At 41.8% G+C, this 18,579-nt stretch overlaps 2 protein-coding genes across 2 annotated transcripts; both read right to left on the bottom strand.

Moving 5' to 3' along the window:
* Nucleotides 1-640: 640 nt before the first annotated feature.
* Nucleotides 641-8,701, bottom strand: LOC310692598 (vomeronasal type-2 receptor 26-like; the record flags this gene model as incomplete). The annotated part of the gene is made up of 6 exons (XM_083473541.1): nt 641-1,563; nt 2,261-2,279; nt 2,976-3,203; nt 4,803-5,237; nt 7,691-7,982; nt 8,493-8,701. 6 exons carry the CDS (start codon nt 8,699-8,701, stop codon nt 662-664), a joined length of 2,085 nt encoding a protein of 694 aa, XP_083329667.1. The 3' UTR covers nt 641-661.
* Nucleotides 8,702-12,169: 3,468 nt separating this feature from the next.
* Nucleotides 12,170-18,107, bottom strand: LOC310692597 (vomeronasal type-2 receptor 26-like; the record flags this gene model as incomplete). Its single annotated transcript, XM_083473540.1, has 5 exons — nt 12,170-13,162; nt 13,748-13,874; nt 14,510-14,737; nt 15,902-16,771; nt 17,946-18,107. 5 exons carry the CDS (start codon nt 18,105-18,107, stop codon nt 12,261-12,263), a joined length of 2,289 nt encoding a protein of 762 aa, XP_083329666.1. The 3' UTR covers nt 12,170-12,260.
* Nucleotides 18,108-18,579: the final 472 nt, after the last annotated feature.

Below are 18,579 nucleotides of genomic sequence, written 5' to 3'. Positions count from 1 at the left end.
AGAGTTTTGCTATTAAGATTCCATTTGCTTTAAATATACAGTAAAACATGACAGGGTTGTATGAAGTGTTAGGGAGGGGTAGTAACTCTACCGGGGAACAAGTCGTGCTCCTTCTGGGATAGTTTGTCTACCTCTGATCCCCACCCCTTCACACAGTTCTCACCTGTGGCTCCTAGAAATTGTCAGCTTGCAACAGCAGCCACATCCCACAAATCAGATTCAACTGACCACCTAAACCAGGTGAGAGCAGCCAATGGGCCTCAAATCTTCAGTGAGTTGGGGAATTTCTCTGCATGCAAAGACAGGATATAGCAGATGAGAGCAAAAGTGGGTCCATTGCTCAAAAAGGTGGCTACTGCAGGTGCTGTAGAGGGAAATGAGGGGCAGATGGGTCTCGTAAACCTAAGAAGGGAGCCTACCTAGGAGAAGGAAACTTTGAACCTGAACTTCCATTGCTTTACAGCATTACTCATTTGTGAAAAAGGCTTTGGGACTAGAACCTGAGGAAAAATCTGTACCCATTGCCTTTGGGACATCTTTGGCAGACAAAACAGTTAAGGAGCAAACTCTACACAGATCCAGAGCAGGGACCTGGAAAGTGATACCCGCCACCCAGTCCATGTATTCTAAGACCCAACAGAGCCACAAATTCCACTGTCATTTATACCTTTCTTTGTGTTAGCTGCTCTTTGTTGTTCAGGTCAGGCCTCAACACAATAATGTAGCATTTAGGGGTGAAAATGCAAGCCAGTAACCCAGCACCAGAAGCAAAGATGGAGAAGATCTCCACAGCCACCATGTATTTTCCTCTGGTGCTCAGGTAGGTTGGAATGAAGGAGAGCCAAACACTGCAGAAGACCAGCATGCTGAAGGTGATGAACTTGGCTTCGTTGAAAGTGTCAGGCAACTTCCTGGCTAGGAAGGCCACCGTGAAGCTGATAGTGGCCAGGAAGCCCATGTAGCCCAAAACAGAATAGAACATGGAGACTGACCCTTCATTACACAGAAATATGATTTCTTCAGGCATTGAGTGCATGTCCACATCTGGGAATGGGGGAGAGGTTGCCAGCCAGAGGACACAGATTCCTATTTGAACAATGGAACAGGAAAAGACAATGGAATAAGCCAGTTCTTTGCCTACCCATTTCCTCATATTGGATCCTGGTTTGGTAGCCATGAATGCCAAAACCACCAGTATGGTTTTGGCTAAGATGCTGGAGAGGGCCACAGAGAAGACAATGCCAAAAGCAGTTTGTCGGAGAAGGCAAGTCACCATATTAGGTTTTCCAATAAACAACAAAGAAGAGAGGAAACACAAGAGGAGGGAGATAAGGAGACCATAGGTGAGGCTTTGGTTGTTGGCTTTGACTATGGCTGTATTGCGATGCTTAATGAAGATGCCGAGCACCAGAATTGTGATCAGAGAGAATAAAAGTGCAGAGGAAGTTGAAATAATGGTCAGGGTTTCATCAAAGGCTAGGAAGTTTGGAATCTTAGGAATGCAAAGATCCTGGCCGCTGTTTGGATACTGATCTGCTGGGCAACTCACACATGTTTCCATGTCTGAAAATACACAAACCATGTGTGACAATTTGAAGTAACCAAAAGTATTCTTAAGAATTCCACATCACTAGTCCATTTAGCATAGTGTTTTCTACGTCAGAATGTAGAAGAGCTTCAAGCCCAAATGCTTTTGTACTAGGTGTATCAAAAATAAAACTATATCTATTCTGTATCTATTCTGGAAATTTCCACATGTGTGACATCTGTTTTTACTGTCCCCCTGCTTTTTCTTAGAGCCACATAAACAGTACAACAAAATGAGAAATGCATTACTGCTGAAATCTTTGGATCTCAGAAAATCGAGTTTAATGAGACTTTCACCCCCTTGGCAAACAACCTAATTCTTAGAGGAGAAAACACCACTTCTATTCCACCCTAATTTTGTAGAAGTTAGAGGGAAAACATATTAGCTTCCACTTAAAAAAGAAATCTTCAAGATGTTTTAAAGATTTAAATATATTGGTGTTATCTATAAACAATGAGATGAACACATCCGTTAATTTAAGCCTTCTCTCCTGCAGCAGTTTAATGTCAACGAAATTGCCAGGAGCCCAGAGGTTCTGCATTATCTTCAGATGTCATCTCTAACCTTTCTCATTTGAAATCATTCCTTCTGGACATGGATCACAATCATAGCAGCAAAACTTCTTCCCCTCCTTCTTTTTCTTCCCGTAACCAGGATGGCAGTTGGCATTACATAGAGAAAGCGGTGGCACCTATGCAAAGAGATAGGAAGAGTTTAATATTATGATATTGTTTTGAGGAATTTATCAAATTTCCAATATCAGGTGATTTAATAGTAAATAGGAGGACTAATAGCATGAAATGATCCGTAGGTACACAAGTGGCACGTACATTGTGGTAAAAAGCTGCTGTTCTAAGCATCATACAAACTAAAAAGATATCAGTATTCATGCCTGGACCATCCAACCTTACAGCTGTGTTAGAATTCGGTGTGATTTCACCCCTGGCTTGGCCTTTTGATGGAGTCACCACTTAATGGCATTTGCTTCAAGGAGTTCACATGCTGTTCCTTTGTGGTGGCACAAGGAATTAAAGGTAAGCCATTATAGTGGTTCTGCTCCTACTTGCAGGGTCAGTACAAGCAACTAGCAATGGGAAATCATTCCATGACTTTTGGGTTTTGGGTTGTGGTTTCCTGTTCGTCCACATCCTGTGTCAGAGAGAAATGTTTTGGGTTCCTATGCCTGACCTGTTCTGGGAGGGGTTGCATTCCGTTTGAAGCAAGAGGTCTGGGAGCACACCTCAATTCTAACTCATCACTAGTCTGAAGTGGTTTCAGGTTCTAGTGAATATCAAAATGAATAATCTATGAAGTGCTTTTGTTACATCTCATTTTGTGGATAACCACAAATTCTGGGTTTTCAGGGACTGTGCCATTATTTCCATACCTTATTGAATCGTCTGTGCCATTTGATTCTGTCTTCATTAATGGTGAGCTCTTTACTTGGAGGGGCCTGAGGATCCAAACTTCCCACTTTGACTCTGACATAGGAATTATTTGGGAAAGTTACCAAGTTGGTAATATCAAAGCCAGCTGCTAACTCTCCATACTCATTTAATGTAATTTCATCCCCAGCGCTGTTGTTGAATGAGATTCTCTGCAGGAATGAGTGGAGCTAAGAGGAAGCGAATCAAAGTTAAACACTTCAGTTCACATTGGAGAGCATTCATATTTTAGTTGGACATAAAGGAGGAGTAGGGAATCATGAATCAGTGCCAATTCAACATTCAACAGACTTACATAAATATATTATGAAGAGATGAGACCATACACCTGCTGGCTTGAGACCAGCCTTTGTCTGTATCCAAGAAAGGGAAGGAATTTGAGAAGTCATGCAAGAGAAGAGATGGGAGCTCATGTTCTCAAAGGATAGGAATGCAACATGAGAACATTGGACTGGACCTTTCAATAGTTTATAGAGTGGGTTTGACCATGGTTGGATGTTGGATTCAGAGAAGTGATAGGGAGCACCAGCTGGGGAACCCCCAAGGGACACCCCAAGGAAAGGAGGCTCAGAGCCAGGGGACTGGTGGTGGGATGACAAGGAGTGGTCAGTGGGAGAAGAGGGAGCCGGCTGGGAGGAAGAGGTGTCAGATGCAGAAGGGGCAACAGCGTTAAGGGAGCAGGAAGAGGATGTGCCAGACTGAAATCCAGAAGAGGAGAAGGGAGAAAAGCAGGGTCTAGAGACAGTGATCACACAATTGCTAGCCTCTTCTGGGGACCTACCAGTGAGGCTTCAGCGCCCAGAAAACCCTGGTGGTTGACAGACAGGGAAAGATGAGGAGTTGGGGAGAAGGCCTTCCAAGATGTGCCCAGGTAGTGGCAGCTCCCTGATGGGCTGCTCCTCTGTTTTCTCTTGGATATGAGGATCCCTGCAAAAGCCAGTGCCTGGGGTTGGGGTCCTGGTTTGCTCCGTCAGAATTATGCACCCGGGGCCATGGACCCCAGGCCCCCAACCTTACACCGCTGGGTAACTGGACAGGTAAGAGAGACAGAGAGAACTGGGGAGGGATATTTGGAGAAAACGGAGGGGTTTGCAGCGTGAAGGAGTTAGTTGTTGGTAGTCTGTTGCTTCTGAAAGTTTGTATCATTTAAAGTCTGTTTAGTATCATTATAGGAAATATTCTAATTCCCATCTTTCAAACAATAAATTTACTTGTTTATTTTTAATTTCTTAAGTTTTATTCTTTTATTTCTTTACTAATGATTAAATGCTATCTCACATAATGTATCAATGAAGTGAATGCTTTGTAACAGAGAACATTACCTGCCAAGGTTCTACATATTGAGGAGAGAGTCTTCCCCCATCATCTCTCCTTTCGCGGATGACTGCAGCCAAGTGCATTCTATTTAAGGCATGTGCCAAAGCATAGACAGCATTATAGATACTGTAGCTGTGGCCAGTCATGCTCATTTCAAAAAATGGTGCAGGAAGGCTTTCCAGCATCTCCTCTCCAGTACACATGTGATCGTTGGATGTTGAGAGAGTGGCATTTGGAAGTGAACAACTGAATGCATCTTCCCAGAAACCTTGTATAAAACCATCTGTCTCTGTCCAATGAGGATATACACTTCGAAGAAAGTCTTTAAAGTTGTGAATCTCCTTGGAGTGAATTGCAAAGGATATAGCACCATGGAGCATTCGTATATTAACATTAATTCTTTTTTGAACGCTATGTAATATGAAATCAATTTGGGTAGTTGTAATCCATACTTTTCCTTCATGTGACTTCTTTTGAGGAAATAGTAGCTGAGTAAACTCCATCATGCTTAAAGCACTTGACAACCATATACCAAATCTACTTCCTCCATGTAGAAGAATTGCATTAGCTTTGCTTGTTGTGAAACTTGGTGACAAAACCTTTATGTCCACCATTTCTAGTAAGTTACTGTTATAATGTATATTGGGTTTAACTCTTTCTGTGAATGCTGAACAGATTCCATTCTTGAAAAGCATTGGCTCAATTGTCTGTAAGAAACGTTCCCCAGCTTCATTCGCTGGAGTGATGACCCCAACCCATTTCCATCTGAAATGCAGAAGTAACTGGATAATTCCCTGATACTGAAGGTCTTCATTGGGGACCATGCGGTAAAAGGAAGGGAACTTAATTCCATCATTTATGGCTGGTTCAAATGAACCATATGAAATCTGGAAAAAGCAAAAGCCAAACGTTTCCAAGTGGAAACAAGAACTCATGATATTCCTGTTTATTCAAATATAAACACGTGCATGCACACACACTAAAATATTGAATATATATTGAATCTACCGTATATCCCAAGTTTACCAAGTTTAGGGACAGCACCAACCCCAGCTTACATAGGAAAACACAGATAACCTTGCTCAATGTTTTCTGTTGATATTTATTATTAATATGGCATCATCACAGCTTCATTCTTGTACATATTGATTGTATCGAAGAATAGGGGAGCATTTGGGGGAGGAGCTGCTGGCGAGCTGCGTTGGAGGATTGCTGAATTCCATCACTGCCGTACGTTCTGGAATCAGAGGCTGAGAAGGGAGTAATCAGCCTCCCTACATTCCCCAGGCTGGGGAGTGGCAGCTCATCCACAGATTGCCCAACACCTGGCCCCAAATTCAGAAGGAAGGGGGGGGGGCTGGGGGACGCTGATTGGAAAGCCGGGAATGTTTCTTGGCAACTCTCCAAAGTCACCACCATTTAGCAGCAAGCTTCCAGTTCTTAAGATGAAAAATTGGATTTAAGTTTTGAACATGATCTGAGCGAAGGGGAAGAAACTACTCTTCTAATTAATTCATCCACTGAGGTGCTAAAAAGGATTCGAATGGAAAAAGGATAAACATCTATGTAGACTTGGTATGTTGGAACTGAAAGTGTGTGTGTGGAGGGTGAGCCTCCTTTGTTATAATATTTTGTTTTGCTATGCTATATGGCAAAATCCTCCTGTGAAAGAATCAACTGCCTGATTTTTTATCGCAAGCGAGACTGGGGAGGTGGTGTATTTGGTGATATAATATGAGTCTAATTGTCATTAGGGGACCTGGGTGGCACTGCGGGTTAAAACACAGAGCCTAGGACTTGCCGATCAGAAGGTCCGAGGTTCGAATCCCCAAGACGGGGTGAGCTCCCGTTGCTCGGTCCCAGTTCCTGCCAACCTAGAAGTTTGAAAGCACGTCAAAAGTGCAAGTAGATAAATAGGTACCGCTCAGGTGGGAAGGTAAACGGTGTTTCTGTGCTCTGCTCTGGTTCGCCAGAATGCGGTGCCTTAGGGGGATAGGTGCCTTTTAATATCTTACTTAATATTTGCATTCCCAGTTTTATATGGCAAAACCTTCCCTGGACAGGTTAACCATTTGAAGGACAGCTGGTCTTAAAGCATTGGGCAGATGCCTTGCTTTGATTTTATCTGGACTGACTTGGCTGCTTCCTGAGATGAGAAGATTTTTGGACTGGCTTGGCGGAAACATCATTTTGTGAAGAGACATTGTGAACATACAGAGAGAACGTAAATTCCAGACAGAATATATTGTTTTGTTTTATCTCGCTTGTTCAGAGGCTGTGAAATGTAATGAGGATTAACATCGAAATGATTTATGGGAACTATCGTGAAAATTATGAAAGCAGCAGAAGTATGAGATGATCAGAACCACCCCCGACCTCAGAACATGGGAAGATATCCCCATATATATTTTTTATAATTTGGCATAATATTTGGACTGTTTGATTGTTGAATAATATGTATAATTTGGAATATTTAATATCATTGGAAAGGATTGTTGAAGTGGAAAATTTAATAAATATATTTTTAAAAAATGAATAGGGGAGCATTTATCATGGCTCATGTTAATATACTAAGTGGATGATTAAGCAAAACTCCAAGGTGTAAGTGGAGTGATAGAAATTGTTGATCATGTACTTTTGATCTGTAACCTTTGTAATGAATGTAGGGAGCGGTTGATTTTCTATCTACTAAGAACTCTCTCAGGAAGATTTCCTAGGAAATCCTGAAGATCTCCATTAGATTGTGAATACTATTCATCTCTGAGCACAATAAACGAAATCATATAAAATGTCAATAAAATACTGTACCAGCACTATTTAAAACAACTAAAATGAAATACAACAATGCAACAGAATAGCACAATGCTGACACCACTATATAACTCTCTGACATCACAGATGACAAATGCCAGAACAAAGCAAGATAACACTTTTTCAATTAGCCTCTGAAAGTGAACAATGTTGATTAACATCATACTTTGGGAAAGGACTATCTTGACTTTTAAGGGGAGGAATATTTTTAGTTAATATGTTCTCAGTTATTTTTGCCTATGAAGCCAATGTCAATGTCATATATTCAGTAGCTCACAGGAAGCCAGTGCAGTGCGTTCAGAATTGATATATATGAACCAGTCTAGGTGCCTCCTTTACAAACCTTGCAGCTTTAGAGAAATCTTCTATTACATCTATTAAACACAAATTGCCCTTCTTACACACATTGTTGGTTATGCATATTATGGCCCTTTTACTTTGTCTATTTCCCCACTCCATATTTATGAATCAGTAGATTCCTAATGCAAGGAAAGCATGACATCTCTGTTTTTCAAAATCCATATTCTACCTGTGGAATCTTGAAAGGACCTAAGACGTTTGCCATGCACCAGGAGGTATCAGAGCTGAGTCCCCCAATGACTCCTATGACATTTTTCTGGATGCCACACCTGTAGTTGGGAACAAACTGATGTGATTTAAAGATCAGGTCCAGAGTGTTTCGGTAGGTCATCTTTGAATCATAATAGCTATCATAGATGTGGAAGCCAAGAGAGACATTGGGCAACATCCTGGGATTCTCATTGATCTCATCAACAGCAAACACCAAGGCCAGGATTTGCTGGTAGAACTTTGTCACCACCCTGCAAATGAAGTGAGGTTTTGTTTAATGGGAAAATTAAACAGTGCACAGAATCTAGATAGGAGAGATTCACCTGCCTCCCTATAAGGAGAGGATGAAGCCAGCAAAGTTTATTTACTTATTTGGGCAATCTAAGAATACTGTGTAATTAAAAAAGCTGTTGCATATTTCTTTATATCTTCAGCAACCTGTGTTTGTTTTTGCCACCTTGAAAATTTAGGTATCATCAAAAACTTCAGTACCATACTACTTTGCTATATACTTTTCCTATTTTTTATGCCATCTCTTTTCTCTTTCTCCTACTCTCTTTTCTATCTGTCTTTACACAATTAGACTCAAAAAAGCTTATTGTTCGTTGACAGTATGCACATAGCCTATACGTACAGAGATTTCTAATAAAATCTCTCCACACATTTAAAAATTAAATTCTATAGCAATCACTCAAAGTTATTTTCTGTCAGATATAGCATATAAGGAATAATTAAAATAATATTAATTAACAGTTACTTACATTGGGGCAACCATGAAGTTCTGGGAAGGGTGTTTCTTGAAGGATAATTTAGGGTGTATGTAAAAGATATGAGATGCCATTGCACCAATGACCAGGTCACCTGGCTCATGCCACTCGTGTGGAACATGAACAGGATTATTTGTTGTGCATTTAGCACTTTGTCCTTGGGACACTATATTGGGGAGCAGCAGAAGCAGCAGGAGCAACATCCTGATGGCAAATACTCTTGTGAGCATGGACTCCCCTGCTTCTCTCGACAGTGTTATTCCTCTCCTCCACCTGATATGAACAAGACAAATTGGGTGGCAGCTGACTCTGTCAATCTAGCACTTTAAAGGACATGTATCCACCTTATTGTTAGCTTGAACATTGTCACAACAGAATGCCTTGGATGCCAAACAAGATGCAGTGGTTTGATATGAAAGAGGGAAAGTGATAACTGATAAGTAACAGAGCCCTGCCTAGTTGTCTATGGAGCACAGAGGAGCTTATAATCATTTCAGGCTTGCTTGTTGATTCTTTTTTTACACCGTGGCATTTGGCGGTTCTGTCAGGTAGTTTGATTATTGTAATTTGAGTAATGATAGGGGAGAGAATCACTTGTGCAGTGTTTTTGGATTCTATGGCGCATCAGCAGTAGGGGAACTGCCAAAATATAACTATTATTAATTTTTAAATATATATTTTTATTGATTTACCATTATGGTTCCAATAGCGACCTCAATATAACAATACCAATTTTATCTAATTAATGCAATTATGAATGCCAATTATCCAAATGCCAATTATATGATTTAATTAAACGTTTCCCCTTGAATGCTAAATTTGATGGCTTCATTCTTCTTCATTATTTCTGTGTTCCACTATGTTAATAACTTCCATTGCATTCCATGTACATATAATCTGTTAGATAACAACTACAGTCTTCTGATTTCTATTTCTGTTGGCATATTAGGTAATTTATAAAGTTTCAATTGAGGAACTCTAAGTGTAATCCTTATTTCTTCCTGCGTGTGACAATTCCCCCCCATGATGTTTTCCCGTCCTTATATGGTGCTGGATCCTTCATTCCTGCAACTGTTGATATTTCCCATCCTGCCCTGGGAGGAGCAGTTATCCCACAGTTTCCAAAAGTCACTGCATCGCTTTGGCCTGTGATTCGGCTTCTAGAAAAAAAGCTGTGTTCACCGTTTTTTTTCCCCAGCCTAGGAGGAATGGTCTGAATCCAGACCGCAGATAGTGAATCCAAAAGCATCTATTACTGCAGCTGGTAGACAGGAAGCTGGATCTGCCAACGTAATTATATGTGTAATATCACAAAATCATAGGCAAGGAATGAACCTACAAGGTCAGCAGGATTGAGTTGAAATGGCCCCATCCTTTCCCTACTTCCAAATTTGTTAGTACTGGCGGCTAACAGATTGAGGTTGAATCCTGACAAGACAGAAGTACTGTTTTTGGGGGACAGGGAGCGGGTTGGTGTGGGGGATTCCCTGGTCTTGAATGGGGTAACTGTGCCCCTGAAGGACCAGGTGCGCAGCCTGGGAGTCATTTTGGACTCACAGCTGTCCATGGAGGCGCAGGTTAACTCTGTGTCCAGGGCAGCTGTCTACCAGCTCCACCTGGTATGCAGGCTAAGACCCTACCTGCCCGCGAACTGTCTCGCCAGAGTGGTGCATGCTTTAGTTATCTCACGCTTGGACTACTGCAATGCACTCTACGTGGGGCTACCTTTGAAGGTGACCCGGAAACTGCAATTAATCCAGAATGCGGCAGCTAGACTGGTGACTGGGAGTGGCCGCCGGGACCACATAACACCGGTTCTGAGAGATCTGCATTGGCTCCCAGTACGTTTCCGAGCACGATTCAAAGTGTTGGTGCTGACCTTTAAAGCCCTAAACAGCCTCGGTCCTGTATACCTGAAGGAGCGTCTCCACCCCCATCGTTCAGTCCGGACACTGAGATCCAGCGCCGAGGGCCTTCTGGCGGTTCCCTCATTGCGAGAAGTGAGGCTACAGGGAACCAGAAAGAGGGCCTTCTCAGTAGTGGCGCCCGCCCTGTGGAACGCCCTCCCATCAGATGTCAAAGAGATAAATAATTACCTGACATTCAGAAGACATCTTAAGGCAGCCCTGTTCAGGGAAGTTTTTAATATGTAACGCTGTACTGTTTTTAACACTGATTGGGAGCCGCCCAGAGTGGCTGGGGAAACTCAGCCAGATGGGCGGGGTATAAATAATAAATTCTTCTTCTTCTTCTTCTTCTTCTTCTTCTTCTTCTTCTCTCTCCCACCTATGTAACACTGATCAGACGTGGTTTGCCATCACATTAACTGAATGGTGGCAGCAATTCTGGATAGCATCCTTGCCTTATCAAGAAGTGAGGGCACTGGATTATAGCATCAATGGGATATCAGATGCACACAAGGCATGATGGAGAACAGCAAGAACTTGGAAAAGAGAGATGCGCCAAGCTTGGCGCCTCAGTTGTAGAGCCCTTAACTATTTCACAATGTTTTTTGTTTCTGGTACGCTTTTTTTGTCTTCAAGATGAATTTGTAGATACCATGAAGTAATTGATAAGAGACTTTTTATTAACAATCATTTATACAGTACATGTAGAACGTTGATCAACTGAACTTAACCATTTCTAAATGAAAAGGCTGAGAGTTTTGCTATTAAGATTCCATTTGCTTTAAATATACAGTAAGACATGACAGGTTAGTATAGTGGTAAGTATCCCCGCCTGTCACGCGGGAGACCGGGGTTCGATTCCCCGACGGGGAGAGGCAGCAATGTTTAAGGGACGCAGGTGGCGCTGTGGGTTAAACCACAGAGTCTAGGGCTTGCTGATCAGAAGGTCGGCGGTTCAAATCCCCGCGACGGGGTGAGCTCCCATTGCTCGGTCCCTGCTCCTGCCACCCTAGCAGTTCGAAAGCACGTCAAAGTGCAAGTAGATAAATAGGTACCGCTCCGGCGGAAAGGTAAACAGCGTTTCCGTGCACTGCTCTGGTTTGCCAGAAGCGGTTGGTCATGCTGGCAACATGACCCGGAAGCTGTACGCCGGCTCCCTCGGCCAGTAAAGCAAGATGAGCGCCGCAACCCCAGAGTCAGTCATGACTGGACCTAATGGTCAGGGGTCCCTTTACCTTTAATACATGACAGGGGTGTATGGAGTATTAGGGAGGGGTAGTAACTCTAGTGGGGACCAAGTCATGCTCCTTCTGGGGTAGTTTGTCTACCTCTGATCCCCACCCCTTCACTCAGTTCTCACCTGTGGCTCTTGGAAATTGTCAGCTTGCAACAGCAGCCACATCCCATGAATCAGATACAACTGGCTGGCTCCCTATACCAGGTGAGGGCAGCCAATGGGCCTCAAATCCTCAGTCTGTTAGGGAATTTCTCTGCATGCAAAGACATGACATAGCAGATAAGAGAAAAAGTGGGCCCAATGCTTAAAAAGGTGGCTACTGCAGGTGCTGTAGAGGGAAATGAGGGGCAGATGGGTCTCGTAAACCTAGGAAGGGAACCCACCTAGGAAATGGAAATTTTGAACCTAAACCTCCACTGCTTTACAGCATTACTCATTTGTGAAAAAGGCTTTGGGACTAGAACCTGAGGAAAAATCTGAACCCATTGCCTTTGGGACATCTTTGGCAGACAAAACAGTTAAGGAGCAAACTCTACAAAGATCCAGAGCAAGAACTCGGAAAGTGATACCCGCCACCAAGTCCATAAGACTCAACAGAACCACAAATTCCACTGTCATTTATACCTTTCTTTGTGTTAGCTGCTCTTTGTTGTTCAGGTCAGGCCTCACCACAATAATGTAGCATTTAGGGGTAAAAATGCAAGCCAGTAACCCAGCACCAGAAGCAAAGATGGAGAAGATCTCCACAGCCACCATGTATTTTCCTCTGGTGCTCAGGTAGGTTGGAATGAAGGAGAGCCAAACACTGCAGAAGACCAGCATGCTGAAGGTGATGAACTTGGCTTCATTGAAGCTGTCAGGCAACTTCCTGGCTAAGAAGGCTACCGTGAAGCTGAAAGTGGCCAGTAATCCCATGTAGCCCAAAACACAATAGAACATGGAGACTGACCCTTCATTACATAGAAATATGATTTCTTCCGTCATTGAGTGCATGTCCACATCTGGGAATGGGGGAGAGGTTGCCAGCCAGAGGACACAGATCCCTACTTGAACAATGGAGCAGGAAAAGACAATGGAATAAACCAGTTCTTTGCCTACCCATTTCCTCATATTGGATCCTGGTTTGGTAGCCATGAATGCCAAAACCACCAGTATGGTTTTGGCTAAGATGCTGGAGAGGGCCACAGAGAAGACAATGCCAAAAGCAGTTTGTCGGAGAAGGCAAGTCACCATATTAGGTTTTCCGATAAACAGCAAAGAAGAGAGGAAACACAAGAGGAGGGAGATAAGGAGACCATAGGTGAGGCTTGAGTTGTTGGCTTTGACTATGGCTGTATCGCGATGCTTAATGAAGATGCTGAGCACCAGAATTGTGATTAGAGCGAATAAAAGTGCAGAGGAAGATGAAACAATGGCCAAGGTTTCATCAAAGGCTAGGAAGTTTGGAATCTTAGGAATGCATAGATCCTGGTCGCTGTTTGGATACTGATCTGCTGGGCAACTGACACATGTTTCCATGTCTGAAAATACAAAAACAATGTGTGACAATTTGAAGTAACCAAAAATATTCTTAAGAATTCCACATCACTAGTCCATTTAGCATAGTGTTTTCTATGTCAGAATGTATAAGAGCTTCAAGTCCAAATGCTTTTATAATAGGTGTATCAAAAATAAAACTTGTGGATCAATACTGGATTTTCTACATGGGTAACATCTTTTTTTTCTTTATTGTCTCCCTGCTTTTTCTTAGAGCCACATAAACAGTACAACAAAATGAGAAATGCATTACAGCTGAAATCTTTGGATCTCAGAAAAGCGAATTTGATAATAGTTTCACACTATTGTCAAACAACCTGATACTTAGAGGAGAAAACACCACTTCTATTCCACCCCAACTTTGTAGAAGTTGGAGGTAAAATATATTAGCTTCCACTTAAAAAAGAAATCTTCAAGATGTTTTAAAGATTAAAATATATTGATGTTATCTATAAACAATGAGAAGAACACATCTGTTAATTTAAGCCTTCTCTCCTGCAGCAGTTTAATGTCAAAAAAATTGCCAGGAGCCCAGAGGTTCTGCAGTATCTTAAGATGTCATCTCTAACCTTTCTCATTTGAAATCATTCCTTCTGGACATGGATCACAATCGTAGCAGCAAAACTTCTCCCCCTCCTTCTTTTTCTTCCCGTAACCAGGATGGCAGTTGGCATTACATAGAGAAAGCGGTGGCACCTATGCAAAGAGATAGGAAGAGTTTAATATTATTATATTGTTTTGGGGAATCTATCAAATATCCAATATCAGGTGATTTAATAGTAAATAGGAGTACTAATAGTGTGAAATGTTCCGTAGCTACACAAGTGGCACAAACTTAAGAAGATGCCTAGACCATTCAACCTTACAGCTGTGTAAGAATTCGGTTTGATTTCACCCCTGGCTTGGCCTTTTGATGGAGTCACCACTTAATGTCATTTGCTTCAAGGAGTTCACATGCTGTTCCTGTGGCACAAGGAATTAAAAGGTAAGCCATTATAGTGGTTCTGCGCCTACCTGCAGGTTCATTACAAGCAACTAGGACTAGGAAATCATTCCATGAATTTTGGGTTGTGGTTTCCTGTAAGGCCACATCCTGTCTCAGAGAGAAATGCTTTAGGTTCCTACGCCTGACCTGTTCTGGGAGGAGTTGCATTCCGTTTGTAGCAAGAGGTCTGGGAGCACACCTCGATTCTAACTCATCACTAGTCTGAAGTGGTTTGAGGTTCTAGTGAATTTCAAAATGAATAATGTATGAAGTGCTTTTGTTACATCCCATTTTGTGGATAACTGCAAATTCTGGGTTTTCAGGGACTGTGCCATTATTTCCATACCTTAGTGAATCGTCTGTTCCATTTGATTCTGTCTTCATTAATGGTGAGCTCTTTCCCTGGAGGGGCCTGAGGATCCAAACTTCCCACTTTGACTCTGACATAGGAATTATTTGGGAAAGTTACCAAGTTGGTAATATCAAAGCCAGCTGCTAACTCTCCATATTCATTTAATGTAATTTCATCTCCAGCACTGTTGTTGAATGAGATTCTCTGCAGGAATGAGTGGAGCTAAGTGGAAGGAGCATTGAAGTTAAACACTTCAGTTCACAACAAAGAGCATCCATATTTTAGTTGCCCATACAGGAGGAGTAGGAAATCATGAATCAGTGCCAATTCAACATTCAACATACTTGCATAAATCTATAATGGAGAGAAGAGACCATAGACTTGCTTGCTTGACACCAGCCTTTGTCTGTATCCAAGAAAGGAAGGGAAATTCATGTAAGAGAAGAGATGGGAGCTTATGTGCTCAAACGATAGGAATGTAACATGAGAACCTTGGAATGGACCTTTCCATAGTTTATAGAGTGGATTTGAGCATGGTTGGATGTTGGATGCAGAGGAGTGGAAGGAAGCAGCAGCTGGGGAACCCCCAAGGGACACCCCAAGGAAAGGAGGCTCAGAGCCAGGGGATTGGTGGTGGGATGACAAGGAGTGGTCAGTGGGAGAAGAGGGAGCCGGCTGGGAGGAAGAGGTGTCAGAAACAGAAGAGGCAACAGGGTTAAGGGAGCAGGAAGAGGATGCGTCAGACTGAAATCCAGACTTAAAGGCAGAAAAGGGTCTAGAGACAGTGATCACACAGTTGCTAGCTTCTTCTGGGGACCTACCAGTGAGGCTGCAGAACCTCCCTGGTGGTGGACATACAGGGAAAGATGAGGAGTTGGGGAGAAGGCCTTCCAGGAGGTGCCCAGGTAGAGGCAGCTCCCTGGTGGGCTGCTCTTCTTTTTTCTCTTGGATATGAGGATCCCTGCAAAAGCCAATGCCTGGGGTTGGGATCCTGGTTGTGCTCCCTCAGAATAATGCTCCCAGGGCCATGGGCCCCAGGCCCCCAACCTTACACCACTGGGGAACTGGACAGGTAAGAGAGACAGAGAGAACTGGGGAGGGATTTGGATTGAAAATGGAGGGGTTTTATAATATGGAGAAGGTGGATGGCACAGCTTCAGTTACATGTAGTTTTTGGTAGTCTGTTGATTCTGAAAGCCTGTGTCATCTAAACTCTGTTTAGTATCATTATAGGAAATACTCTAATTCCCATCTTTCATACATTAAATTTACTTAAGGTTTATTTTTAATTTCTTAAGTTTTATTCTTTTATTTCTTTACTGATGATTAAATGCCAACTATCATAATGTACCAATGCAGTGAATGCTTTGTAACAGAGAACAATACCTGCCAAGGTTCTACATATTGAGGAGAGAGTCTTCCTCTACCACCTCTCCATTTGCAGATGACTGCAGCTAAGTGCATGCTATTTAAGGCATGTGCCAAAGCATAGACAGCATTATAAACACTGTAGCTCTGGCCAGTCATGCTCATTTCAAAAAATGGTGCAGGGAGGCTCTCCAGCATCTCCTCCCCAGTACACATGGTTGCTGAGATAGTGGAATTTGGAAGTGAACAACTGAATGCATCTTCCCAGAAATCTTGGATAAAACCATCTGTCTCTGTCCAATGAGGGTATACACTCTGAAGAAAGTCTTGAAAGTTGTGAATCTCCTTGGAGTGAATTGCAAAGGATATAGCACCATGGAGCATTCGTATATTTACAGTAAATTTTTGAAGGCTATATAATATGAAATCAATTTGGGTAGTTGTAATCCATACTTTTCCTTCACGTGACTTCTTTTGAGGAAACAGTAGCTGAGTAAACTCCACTGAGCTTAAAGCAGTTAACAACCATATACTAAATCTACTTCCTCCATGTAGAAGAATTGCATTAGCTTTGCTTGTTGTGAAACTTGGTGACAAAACCTTTATGTCCACCATTTCTAGTAAGTTACTGTTATAATGTATATTGGGTTTAACTCTTTCTGTGAATGCTGAACAGATTCCATTCTTGAAAAGCATTGGCTCAATTGTCTGTAAGAAACGTTCCCCAGCTTCATTAGCTGGAGTCATGAGCCCAACCCATTTCCATCTGAAATGCAGAAGTAACTGGATAATTCCCTGATACTGAAGGTCTTCATTGGGGACCATGCGGTAAAAGGAAGGGAACTTGGTTCCATCATTTATGGCTGGTTCAAATGAACCATATGAAATCTGGAAAAAGCAAAAGCCAAACGTTTCCAAGTGGAAACAAGAAATCATGATATCCCAAAATATTTGATATTTGTATATAAACACCCCCCCACACACACTGAATATATATCCCAAATGTACCAAATTACATAGAAAAACAGATATAATCTTGCTCATGGTTTCTACAGATATTTATTCTTATTATTATGGCATCATCCCAGCTTTATACTTGTACACACTGATAGTCTACAAGTAGAGAGGAGCATTTATCATCGCTCATGTTAATATACTAAATGGAAGACTCAACAAAACTCCAAAGTGGAGGTGGATCATGTACTTTTGCTCTGTAACCTTTATAGCGGTTTAAGAGAGAGGTTGATTCTCTATCTATTGATATTTAATATTAATATTATGGCATCATCACAGCTTCATTCTTGTACATTTTGACTGTAACCAAGAGTAGGGGAGCATTTATCATGGCTCATGTTTATTTAGTAAGTGGATGATTAAGCAAAACTCCAAGGTGGAAGTGGAGTGATAGAAATTGTTGATTATGTACTTTTGCTCTGTAACCTTTGTAATATTTGTAGGGAGCCGTTGATTCTCTGTATACTAAGTACTCTCTCAGGAAGTTTTCCTGGGAAATCCTGAAGAGCTCCATTAGATTGTACAGTGGTACCTCGGGTTAAGTACTTAATTCGTTCTGGAGGCAGAATAGCACAATGCTGACACCACTCTATAATGCTCTGAAGTGAGAAATGCCAGAACAATAAGAAGAAAACAGTGTTTTCAATTAGCCTCTGAAAGTGAACAATGTTGAGTAACAGCATACTTTGGGAAAGCACTATCTTGATTTTTAAGGGGAGGAACATTTTTAGTTAATGTGTTCTCAGCTATTTTTGCCTATGAAGCCAATGTCAATATCATATATTCAGTAGCTCACAGACAGCCAGTGCAGTTCATTCAGGATTGTTGTATATGAACCAGTCTAGGTGCCTCCTTTACAAACCTGGCAGCTTTACAGAAATCTTCTATTATATCTATTCAACACAAATTGCCCTTCTTACACACATTGTTGGATATGCATATTATGGCCCTTTTACATTGTCTATTTCCCCACTCCATATTTATGAATCAGTAGATTCCTAATTCAAGAAAAGCATGACATCTCTGTTTTTCAAAATCCATATTCTACCTGTGGAATCTTGAAAAGACCTAAGACGTTTGCCATGCACCAGGAGGTATCAGAGCTGAGTCCCCCAATGACTCCTATGACATTTTTCTGGATGCCGCACATGTAGTTGGGAACAAAGTGACGTGATTTAAAGATCAGGTCCAGAGTGTTTCGGTAGGTCATCTTTGAATCATAATAGCTATCATAGATGTGGAAGCCGAGAGAGACATTGGGCAACATGCTGGGATTCTCGTTGATCTCATCAACAGCAAACACCAAGGCCAGGATTTGCTGGTAGAACTTTGTCAACACCCTGCAAATGAAGGGAGGTTTTGGTTGATGGGAAAATTAAACAGTGCACAGAATCTAGATGGGAGAGATTCACCTGCCTGCATATAAAGAGAGGATAAAGCCAGCAAAGTTTATTTACTTATCTGGGCAATCTAAGAATACTGTGTAATTAAAAAAGCTGTTTCTTCATATCTTCATATCTTCAGCAACCCGTGTTTGTTTTTGCCACCTTGAAAATTTGGGTATCATCAAAAAAGTTAAGTACCATACTACTTGGCTATATGCTTTCCTATTTTTTATGCCATCACTTTTCTGTTTCTCTTTAAACAATTAGACTCAAAAAAACTTATTGTTCATTGACAAT

This window comes from Podarcis liolepis, assembly GCF_965112155.1.
Source record: "Podarcis liolepis genome assembly, chromosome: 13".
NCBI lineage: Eukaryota > Metazoa > Chordata > Lepidosauria > Squamata > Lacertidae > Podarcis > Podarcis liolepis.
The sequence above is the reverse complement of the archived record's forward strand: the minus strand, read 5'-3'. Positions and strand labels throughout refer to the sequence as shown.